We start from the raw sequence: 11,526 nt of genomic DNA, 5'->3' as shown, positions 1-11,526 counted from the left end.
CTGATTTGAAAAGCATGCCAAAAAAAACAATGGAAAATTTCTAAAATAAGCATTTATTAAAACAAATTTCTAGTTTTAGGTACCATTTGCAAAAAATTCTAAAAATAGGCATTATAAACTAGTCGTGACGAATAGTTTATAGAAACCAATTAGAACTTCCCACGTGCCCTTAAACTAACTGTAACGAGCACGTTCACTAATCATCTATCGTCACGACTAAATAAGTTTCATGTCTCGTAATCAACGCCCATGAGTAATGTATAAGTCCTTTAGTTGTGACGAGTAGATATTGAAGAGGTAGGTCCCAGCAGAGCCCAGTTGGACCTGCAAGATTCACCTTGAAGAGGGACGTCTGCGCGAAGACCAACTGGTTCCGCAGGACCCACCATGCTCAGAGAGATGAAGACCTTACGCGCAGTACGCCAACTGTTCCCGCAGGAAAAGCCTCCCAATGGTAAAGTACCCCGCCTGTTCCCGCAGCTGCGGATACATGCCATCAGGGAAGGCTACCCGCACTAATAGTAAGGCTACACGCACAAGGCACTAACTCTCAATAATTCAGTAATGTCACCTGAAGAAGGAATGAGCAAGGCGGGAATACTCCCGCCCAAATGAGCCAGTCCGTACGCTTCTGGAAGATCTTTTGTACTATACCTGCCAAGGTATGGACAAAATAGACAAGATCTGACCAAAGCGGTTCATGAACCAATCACAGGGTGACAGCTCACCGACAACAGTACGAGGAGGAGCACGCTCTAGTACAAAATGTCACTATCAGCCGCTGCCTACCCACCAACCCTCATCGTGGCACGTACATAGCCTGTAGTTGGTGGAAAAGGAATAGTACACAGCCGGCCATATCACTATCAGCCGCTGCCTACCCACCAACTACCAGCGTGGCACGTACGTAGCCCACAGTTGGTGGAAAAGGAATATTATACAGCTGGCTGTACCTGCTTGGAAACCTACCTTCGGCTATAAATACTCCAACACCTTGGAACGGTATGAGGATCTCAGATTATCTTATATCATCATATATCATCTGATATTATCTTATCATCTCTAGCTATTTCTCTTAATATACACTTATATTCAGAGCAATCTAGTCTGATTCTCACGCCGGAGGGTGGTCACAAGGAGGAACCCCACCTCTTAGTGACGAGTTCACGGTGTCTGTTTTGCAGGTTGAGAAGAATAACCATCTTTGCCGGACCTAACCCTCGTGGGAAACATCTACTTAACCCTAAGATTATCCTTAATCTGCCGGGGTCACTTAGTGTTTCTTCATTGGCGCCATCCGTGGGACAAAGCTATAACTAATTCTTTTTCAGTTTTTTCAAAACATCTGGAAAGATGGTTAAGGTTACTCCGATGCCAAGGCCAACGAGTGACCAAGAAACTCCGATAACCACAACCCCAGCTACTGGGGGGAACACCGGAGAGTACACAATTTTTACGAACACTACCCCGGTTACCCAAGCCGGGGCAAATGCAGTAAACAATCCTTCACTGGGATTCACCGATACCCAGTTGGAGAGACAACAGACGAGGCTCCCCCGCAAAACACTTGATCAAGTTAAAGCGTGGGCGGAAGCACGTCAGAATGAATTCCAAGCTGAGTTGGATGAACGTTTACATTCACTCCAACAGGCTAATGACGAGTTCGGAAACACTCGACAACAGCTCAACATGAGTAATGAGTGTGAGTATGATGAAGATTAGGAAGAATCTGACAGTGACGCAAACCCGCGCCATAGGGCGAAAGGGAAGCGTAAACAAGCAGATTTCCATAGAAGAAATTTTGGAGAAACCTTTAAACCAAAAAACGCGGGTGGAAACCCACGTGACTTCTCTAAAACCTTCAGACCAACTGTTGCAAATGCGGGAACGTCCAAATTTGCAAGGGACATTGCGGAAGCAATTGCCCCGAAAAGTGCCAAACAAATGTGCAACATAGGCACATATGATGGTATATCTGACCCAGACGATCATTTGAATGGATTCATAGCGGGGGCAACCGTCAGCAATTGGACGGAACCCACGTGGTGTTACATGTTCCAAATGACGCTTGTTGGGGCAGCCAGAGCGTGGTTTGACCGTCTACCGGTCCACCACATCTACGATTGGGCAGACTTCCAGCAGAAGTTCAGCCAACACTTCAGTCAACAAAGAAAGTATACCGAAGAGCAATGGACGATCCTCAACTGCATCCGAGAGGAAGATGAGTTTTTACTAGACTTCATCACGCGCTTCAATTCAAAGAAGCTAAGTCTGGGCACTATTAGCGAAGATCTTGTTCGCGCTGCTTTCATCCAGGGCGCGGAAGACCCAGAGCTCATCCGCACCTTGACGGGTAAAGATGGCATGCCATCCACGTGGGATGCCATCATGACAGCAGCTAAACGCTTCGCGGAAACGGAAAAGCAACTGGGTAGAGATCTTCCCCAGAGCACAAACCTCTACACTCAAAAAACAAGAGAAAACAACGTCCTTACCGCCCGACAAAACAAAAAGATGAAGCTTGGTATTTGGCAGTCAAGGGTAAACTTTGACACCTCATCCGGCTCGCACCCTCGGTTAGGCGGAAGGGATAACATGCAGTCGTCGAACCGGAACTCCAGATGGACGCCACTCACTAAAAGCGTCACCGAGATATTTGCCACCGAAAGGCTCCCATGGCCAGATGCTCCAATAATCCGACAGCGTCTAAACGCTGATCAAAGCAAATCCTGTGACTTCCACAGGACAAAAGGCCACACCACGGAGGAATGCGTATCCTTGAAGGACGTCGTCGAAGCATTTGTCAGAGATGGGAAACTCACACACCTCGTGGCGTAATGGACGCGAAGCAGGCTAATGCGTGTAGAACCCCAGTTGGGGAAAACACGAATGAAACTGCAGCTTCAATGTTGGAGACTACATACTGCGTAAACAACGAGATTCCGAACCAGGCGCATATCGGCTCGAAAGGCTTGATGGCACCCCCATCCCAAGAACATGGATGGGAGCTCAATTACACAGGCTGCATGTAGATCAATTCCAAACTTGTAAAGAAAAGGCCTAGAGTCACTTCTAATGGAAATGATTTTCCTTATCACATTGACGCTGATAGTCTTACATTTACTTATGATCTGACCACACTGATATGCCGGTATTCACCGCATAAATAAGTGGGAAAGTAAATCGTTGCGTGTGGAAGGCGGCAAAACCCGCATAAACACAAAAAACGGTAAAAATTTCTAAGGAAAAGATGAGGAAAACCTTCACGCAGGTCAGTTATGGGAGAAGTTTGGTCATCCCACTAAATGTAAGTGACGGTCCTACCCGCACAATCATGATAGAGGAAACTGAACATTAACCTATTGACAACCACGCATCGAAAGGTTAACTTATTCAAAACACTTAGAAAATTTCTAAGGAAAAGATGAGGAAAACCTTCACGCAGGTCAGATATAGGTAAAGTTTAGCCATCCTACTAAGTGAAAGTGACGGTCTTACCCGCACAATCACGAAAAAGGAAGCAAAACTTTAACCTATTATCTGCCACGTTGAAAGGTTAACTTATCCAAAGTACTCAAGAAATTGCTAAGTTAAACTAATTTAATGCGGAGAGAGGAAAGCGCAGGAGCAATGAGAAGATGACACGTGGAAAGCAAGCTGGCAACAGCTGTCGACAGGACGCGCGCCCGAAAATTCGCGCCCACGCGCCTGAAAAAGCGTCTGGAATGGCCATATAATGTCACGTCGCCATAACTTCCTGCATGTCCTGAAACTGTCAGAAGAAACCGTCGGAAGACGCTAACGTCCCTTCAACAGTTTGGACTGTTCTTATCCTTTCACCAACTCTTCGAATTTCAAAAAGATTCAAAGATTCAAAAATAAGAGGGAATATACCCCCTTACCTTGGAAAGCGAGAAACCATAAGACGAGTGCGGGTACAGTGTCAAGGCGAAACCCTTCACATACTTAGTACTTGCAAGGAATCGAAGCTAACAAGATACCTTGGTAACCAAGAAACCGTAAGACAAGTGCGGGTACAGTGTCAAGGCGAAACCCTTCACATACTTAGCACCTGCAGGGAATTGAAGCCAAGAATACCTTGGAAATCAAGAAACTATAAGACGAGTGCGGGTACAGTGTCAAGGCGAAACCCTTCACATATTTAGCACTTGCAGGGAATTGAAACCAAGAAGGATCTTCTGGGCCATGCTTGTGGAAAGGGAAATAACATCCCCGCATAGCGGGAACGTTGAGAACTAAATTGTTTGAAGCTCCAAGATGGAATTGGTTGTTTAACATAATTGATCACTATGTCTAAAACTACCAAAACCTCGTGGAGAATCTACACAAGTGAAACTCAACGCTCCTGACTTGCGAGGAGGTTACACACCTACCCGCATCATACCCAAAGATCAAGCAGAAAAGTCGGGAATTTCTGCACGTGACATTAGGAAAACCGCGGGAAGAATCCCCCTGGAGAACCTTAAAACTAAAAACCCTTTTCAAAACCCCTTGCTTAAGTCCAAAAGTTCACCTCACTTATTAACAATTCATGAGATGAACAATGGACTGGGGGGACTTGAAGAGGTAGGTCCCAGCAGAGCCCAGTTGGACCCGCAAGACTCACCTTGAAGAGGGACGTCTGCGCGAAGACCAGCTGGTTCCGCAGGACCCACCATGCTCAGAGAGATGAAGACCTTACGCGCAGTACGCCAGCTGTTCTCGCAGGAAAAGCCTCCCAATGGTAAAGTACCCCGCCTGTTCCCGCAGCTGCGGATACATGCCATCAGGGAAGGCTACCCGCACTAATAGTAAGGCTACACGCACAAGGCACTAACTCTCAATAATTCAGTAATGTCACCTGAAGAAGGAATGAGCAAGGCGGGAATACTCCCGCCCAAATGAGCCAGTCCGTACGCTTCTGGAAGATCTTTTGTACTATACCTGCCAAGGTATGGACAAAATAGACAAGATCTGACCAAAGCAGCCCATGAACCAATCAAAGGGTGACAGCTCACCGACAACAGTACGAGGAGGAACACGCTCTAGTACAAAATGTCACTATCAGCCGCTGCCTACCCACCAACCCTCATCGTGGCACGTACATAGCCTGTAGTTGGTGGAAAAGGAATAGTACACAGCCGGCCACGTCACTATCAGCCGCTGCCTACCCACCAACTACCAGCATGGCACGTACGTAGCCCACAGTTGGTGGAAAAGGAATATTATACAGCTGGCTGTACCTGCTTGGAAACCTACCTTCGGCTATAAATACTCCAACACCTTGGAACGGTATGAGGATCTCAGATTATCTTATATCATCATATATCATCTGATATTATCTTATCATCTCTAGCTATTTCTCTTAATATACACTTATATTCAGAGCAATCTAGTCTGATTCTCACGCCGGAGGGTGGTCACAAGGAGGAACCCCCCCCCCCTTCTCAGTGACGAGCTCACGGTGTCTGTTTTGCAGGTTGAGAAGAATAACCATCTTTGCCGGACCTAACCCTCGTGGGAAACATCTACTTAACCCTAAGATTATCCTTAATCTGCCGGGGTCACTTAGTGTTTCTTCAGATATAATTGGCTATCTATATAAGGTGTTCTTCGGATAATTCAAATCGAAGCAATTGGATGTCTATTTCGGGCTTGTGAGTCGAAACATTTTGTTTTAAGATTAAAGCTCTTAATCCGCTAGACTCACCCAATATATAACTTATGTCGCAACTAAAGAACTTATAAATTATTCGTGGGCATTGATTAAGAGACATGAAACTTCTTTAGTCGTGACGAGTAAATGATTAGTGAACGTACTCGTTATGGTTAGTTTAAGGACACGCGGCAAGTTCTAATTGGTTTCTACAAACTACTCGTCACGACTAGTTTATAATACCTATTTATGGAATTTTTTACAAATGATACCTATAACTAGAAATTTGTTTTCATAAATACCTATTTTGGGAATTTTCCCATAAATTATTTATATACACTTTATAATTATAAGTGTAAACATGTAAATTTAATTTTTTATTATGGCATGTCTCAAAATTTCATGGGGGTCGTTGTCGTTCTTGAAATTTCATTAGGGTCAGTCGAGATTTTAACACATATAGACTACTAAATTTTTTTCCACATGAGTCGGCGAACACCCCTACTCAAAGAGTAGGTCCGCCATTGAATACATTAGTATATTCTTTGATGTCCGTAATTGGTATCTAAGGGTTTTTGGTACTTGGACGCGTACTAACCAATAAAAAGTTAACAATTAAGCTATAAAAAATTGAAAATGAGTCAAGCTTGAGCTTGAATTTTGTATAAAAAGTTTGTTTAGACCCTTCAAACTTTATAGAGCCTCGTGCACCTGCATGTTTTTAATTCTTTTGGACCTATATCTATAAATTTCACACAACATAATCGAGCTCGAGCGAAGCCATGCCTAATTTATGAATCTCGAGCCAAACTTAGGCTTGTGTAAAGTTTTCTCAAACTAATAAGAAAAATATACATAAACAAAACTTCTATAAACACTTGGATTAAGTTATCTCTTTATTGGATCTTTAAATTTAAATAACTTTATGCCGAACTCCGGTCACCAAAGTAGATGAAGGTAAAAACTTTTGCATATAATATTATATATAAAATTATCCCATGTAAATGCCTTCAAACTCGTTAAGACAAATAACACGTGTGTCTTGTAAGAGGAAATCACCCGGGCGTTGAGGTGGTGAGTCTACGGGAATTCAATCGGTTTACGTCATGTTTGTTATGATACCGGAACTTAAAAAAACTGATATTCGGTCGGTTTTCGTTACGTTCGTTACAGTGACTAAACTTAAAAAATAAAACAAAATTTACGGACCAGTTTGGCGCCGCCGGTTACACCAAACTTCTTTTTGTTATATCCAATAGAACCTTGCGGCAGGGCATAGTTGCAGGAAACAGTAGAATGGCGAAAAAAGGTGAAGTATGGGACGATTCTGCCCTTGTGAAAGCCCTAGATGACGCTATTTCCAAATACAAGGTCTCTCTCTATTTCATACGAAGCCATTTCTATGCGTATGTCGTTCCAATTGAAACTCGCATCACGTTATACAGTAGCAGCAGTGTAATGAATTAGGGGAATAGATGATTAATGCCCGAACAGGAAACAGCCTCCTACTTCTTATTTTCATCGCTTAGATTAGATTTGCTCAAATTATTTGATTAGGTTTTGCGATATTTATGCGGTATGCTGTTTATATGTATATATGTATGACAGTTGATAGTTTGCAGATTCATCTCTTTATGTATGTAGACAGAGATATGATGCTAGAAATATTTTATATGTGTTGGTTTACCTGTTTGAACAGTTATGTTATATCCTTAATAATTGGCATTTGGCATAGTTTAAACATGAAATGTAACTATAGTATAGGATGAGAGGCTTTTCAAATGGGTGTCTCTTTTTACAGATAATGCATGACAAAGTAGGTGACAACGGTTCTCTTAACGAAGAAAGAATTACAGTTCACACAAAAGAAAGTGCACCAAATGTCGTCAGTGAAAACAATGAAGCTAAAAGGTATGTGTGTGTATAGTTAGTTGTATGCATACATCAAACTGTCTTTAAAGCTTATTGTAAGTGATTGTGGTTCTTTGTGTATAGTGCAAATGTGGAGACAGATAACATCACAGTAACTGAAAAGTGTGCTTCTGAAGTCGTTTCACAACATGCGGTTCCAACAAATGGACACCAGATTCAAGATGCAGACTGTAGTAATGCCAATACAGGAAGTGCAGAACATTATAATCTTTTACTCAACCAATACAATGCTGTTGAGGAACAAAGACAAAAACTTTTAGAACAGCTTTATCAATATGGCCATTGGGACCCACAAGCTTATAGTTACGGTTATGGTTATGGTGCTGGTTATGATTCTCAATACCAAACTGTTTCTGCACCTCAAACATCTGGACCGCCTATGTGTACGTGTCAACCCACTGTGTGTCCATACTCAACTTCATTAGCTCAAAATGGAAATTCAGTTTCTGTAGAAGATGATGGTTTTATTAAAGCAGCAAAGGGAGCAATTGACAAAGCCATCCATTCATTTGATAAAGGCAAATATTAATTATGTTTTTGTTTTTAAACATATTTTGTGTTATCAATTATAGAGTTGCATAATTACTTGTTTTTACTTTTTAAATTGCAGAGGGAAAGAATGAGCAAGAAGGAGAGACGACGTCTCAGACAGATCTTTCAGTTGTTTTGAATGCTTGGTTTTCTGCAGGGTTTCATACTGGCAAGTAAGTTGTTTAAGACTTTAAGTGCTCCTTTTATTTCAAATTAATCTGAAAATTAAAAAAAAGATTGTGAAATGGTCAACTTGACCACCAAAGCCAACACATGTAACCTTGAGTTCTTATTTGCAGGTCTCTCTCGGAGCAGGCTTCTGCAAAGAAATGATGTACTCTCAAAATGTAAGTCAGACTTGGGATCTTGTTTGGTGTTATATATAAGCTTGCATGATTATAAAGAAGATTGTTGTTAATCAAGCTATGATATAACTTAAATGGTGCAGTTTTGCATGTTGGGCATCATCTGTTTAAGTTTGTGTACATTATTTAATATATGTTGGTACTTGGTACTGGTTCTTTCTTTCAAGTTGTATGGTGGTTTTAGAAAGATATATCAATTCAGGCTTTATCTTTTCTCAAAATTTATCATGTTTAGTAAACAAATATTTATAAAGTTTACTAAATGATAAGAGGTGAAGCTAATGGCATCTTTGTATTGCATTCTTTCCAGTTGTTACAACTTCATAAAACATGATAGAATACATGCATATATAATTATTCTCATATACTCATAACTTTTGACACATGAGCTCACACTTTAACCCCGGCTGCAGCTTCCTTGATTTGGTTAATTGTAAAAACTCCAAAGCACTCATCATCTTTGACCGCGTTTATTGCAGCTAGTGCCACATCATCCACACTAACAGGTGGTGCCAATATCAGGTCCGATGCTGGTAAAGCACTTAATGGTTTAGTGTAGTTTGAGGTGGCATCAAGAAGTTTTTCCACTGGTCCGCCTATTAAATTCAGCGGTATCTCAATCTGGCCCACCTTTCTTTTCCCATATATGAATCCAGGCCTTAGAACTACACCTGCATATGTAAAATGCCATATATGCCCACAAAGTTATAAACAGTTAAACAGCACCACAACAAATAGTCAAATGTGAAAAGATTCTATGTGAATTACCAGAACTCGCGTATTTGGAAAGAACTTCAGATTCGGCTTTTCTTTTTCCCGCGAAGTATCCAGATGAAAGTAAAAACGATGGTAAGTTATAGTCGTGCACTGATATCAACACAAACTTTGGAATTCTGAAAGAAAATGGAAGTTAGTTAAACGGGTCATTGGTCAAACGTCAACTAAAGAATGTTACCATATTCCTTGGCAGCATTTACTGCAATGATATTTGCTTCGCCATTAATTCGTTGCATTTGCTCCTCGCTACCGAACCCTCCTAGAGTTGAAATAACTGCAGTGGCGCCTGGAAGTACTTCGTCCCAATTTACATAGAAAACATCCCCTGAAACAAACAAACAAAAAAACATTAAAACGGAAGGTGGTGTTGAGGGTATTTTAGGCATTGTACTTGTGACAGGCAAATCTCACTAGCGTACCTGTGATCCAAGTCACTTGATCTTCCCATGAATCCAAGGTACTTGGCCGTCCCGACCTGAATAAAATTTTCAAAAGAGCTTTTTACAATGATTCGGGTTGATCATTGAATTTAATCTAATTTAATAAGTAATTAATATATTAAATTGGTGCACCTGCTTAGGCTAATGACTTCAATACCCCTAGATGCTGCAGCCTTGCATATAGCAGAACCAACAAAGCCACTGCCTCCCAACACTACAAGCTGATAGAAAGAAAAATTGGATATTATTGATGTTTAGAAAAATTTACAAAATGAAATGAAATAAATAGTCTATGTGAATGTTTAGACCTTCTCAGGCTTGATATCTGCTTCAACATCTATAGTGCGAGAATTGGTGTCCTTTATGCCAGCGTCAGCATAGCTGCACTTGATACCAAACCTTGAAAAACTGCAGAAAAAACAATCTAAAATCAGACTAAACTACATAAAAAAATTGTTTTGACTTTTTGTATAGGTTAAAACATCTAATTTGGACATTGGCATACTTAAGCGATTATTAAAAACTTTTGAATAGCCGAATACAAAGTTTTCAGGTCAACCAGGGTCATATTGACTTGCACAAAAAGTCAACCAGGTGACAGGCAGCTTTTGAGGAAGTTAACACCTAAAAATTATGGATAAAGTAGCAGTGTTTTTATGCCTATTTTAATATATGGAAAATCACTGTATGTTAGTTATTACGGTTTTTCACTTACTGATACATTAATAATTGTGATTTTATTTTAAAAGGTTCATGAATTAATTTCCATATCATTTACCGAAATTTGGCAGAATTGTAACTGTACACACAAATGGTGTGAGAAAACTAAGATCACGCCTTTAACTTCTGTTCCTCACGATTTTAGCACGTAATTGTTTATATTTTAGGCAAGATGTACATGAGGGACACGCAAGAGGTAAAAATACCATTCAATGCCCTACATGTGCATCCGGTCAATAGTTATGCCAAAAGTAGCAATTTTTGCATGTCGCTGAACAATCAAAAAACGGCTTGTTTACAACACAAAGCAAACTATTGTGCTTCAAAGAATCATTCATTTTATAAGCATGTGATATTCAAGACCATTTATCTTGTTTTAAATCAAAATGGTTTTGATGTAAGCCCATTATGAACTAAAACAAATCCCCAATTTAAAGAAATTTGGATTCAAGTTGCATCAACATTCACACCAAAACAACAAATCTACAATAAAAGATTAAATTCACATTTATTAACATGAAAACAGTTAGCCTTATGACATCCTCACTAAATCTTACACACAATCCACATGATAACCAGTTCAATAAAAGGCCATAAAAAATTCACTGTTTTCAATAAAACATCAAACTTCAGGTTATTTACACCAGGTTGCACCAACAGAACTCGTTATTTGATGAAGATCCTATGGACTTAACACAATTCATCACAAATTAAAAAAAAACAAAAAAAAAAAAAACAGTGTCAGATTACACCAAATTCACACTTCAAACTCATAAGTATTTTAGAAGTGCAAATACTAGTTAACCGGTTTTTGGAATATTGGTTACTAACCGTAACCAGTTATCGGACAAATAATCAAAACCAGTTAAGTTATTTCCAATAACTGGTTTTTAGTGGAAAATCCCTAACCTATGTAACCGGTTCGGTTCGGTTCGGTTCGTTTCGGTTACTAACTGTAATAACCTATAAAAATTAACCTTAAACCCATTGAAACTAACCTTACTAATACTGACCAATTTTCGGTTAACCAGTTACTTAAATGGTTACAAATCGGTTTCCACGGTGCCGGTTTTGGTTCGGTTTCAGTTAATCTGTTTGGTTTACG

At 40.3% G+C, this 11,526-nt stretch overlaps 1 protein-coding gene and 1 pseudogene across 2 annotated transcripts; one reads left to right on the top strand and one right to left on the bottom strand.

The window, feature by feature from the left end:
- The first annotated feature begins 6,952 nt into the window (after window positions 1-6,952).
- Window positions 6,953-8,117, top strand: LOC143598769 (uncharacterized). The gene is made up of 3 exons (XM_077076907.1): window positions 6,953-7,027; window positions 7,458-7,567; window positions 7,652-8,117. The coding sequence occupies exons 1-3, from the start codon at window positions 6,953-6,955 to the stop codon at window positions 8,115-8,117; spliced, it is 651 nt and encodes a 216-aa protein (XP_076933022.1).
- Window positions 8,118-8,874: 757 nt separating this feature from the next.
- On the bottom strand, window positions 8,875-10,109 carry LOC143598767 (uncharacterized protein At1g32220, chloroplastic-like; annotated as a pseudogene). Its single transcript, XR_013147168.1, has 6 exons — window positions 10,010-10,109; window positions 9,834-9,922; window positions 9,681-9,736; window positions 9,427-9,586; window positions 9,253-9,377; window positions 8,875-9,155 (listed from the first exon to the last, which is right to left on the bottom strand). The product of XR_013147168.1 is annotated as an uncharacterized protein At1g32220, chloroplastic-like (transcript).
- Window positions 10,110-11,526: the final 1,417 nt, after the last annotated feature.

The sequence above is a fragment of the Bidens hawaiensis genome, unplaced genomic scaffold, assembly GCF_021521415.1.
Source record: "Bidens hawaiensis isolate Kalapana, Puna unplaced genomic scaffold, B.hawaiensis_p1.1 tig00050807_1, whole genome shotgun sequence".
In the NCBI taxonomy this organism is placed as follows: domain Eukaryota; kingdom Viridiplantae; phylum Streptophyta; class Magnoliopsida; order Asterales; family Asteraceae; genus Bidens; species Bidens hawaiensis.
The sequence above is the reverse complement of the archived record's forward strand: the minus strand, read 5'-3'. Positions and strand labels throughout refer to the sequence as shown.

Excerpts from the sequence above, each read along its gene's own strand:
- LOC143598769 (XM_077076907.1), top strand. The coding sequence starts at position 6,953 with ATGGCGAAAAAAGGTGAAGTATGGGACGATTCTGCCCTTGTGAAAGCC. Across the intron at positions 7,028-7,457 it reads ACGCTATTTCCAAATACAAG|ATAATGCATGACAAAGTAGG; the intron begins GTCTCTCTCTAT and ends CTCTTTTTACAG. Across the intron at positions 7,568-7,651 it reads GAAAACAATGAAGCTAAAAG|TGCAAATGTGGAGACAGATA; the intron begins GTATGTGTGTGT and ends CTTTGTGTATAG.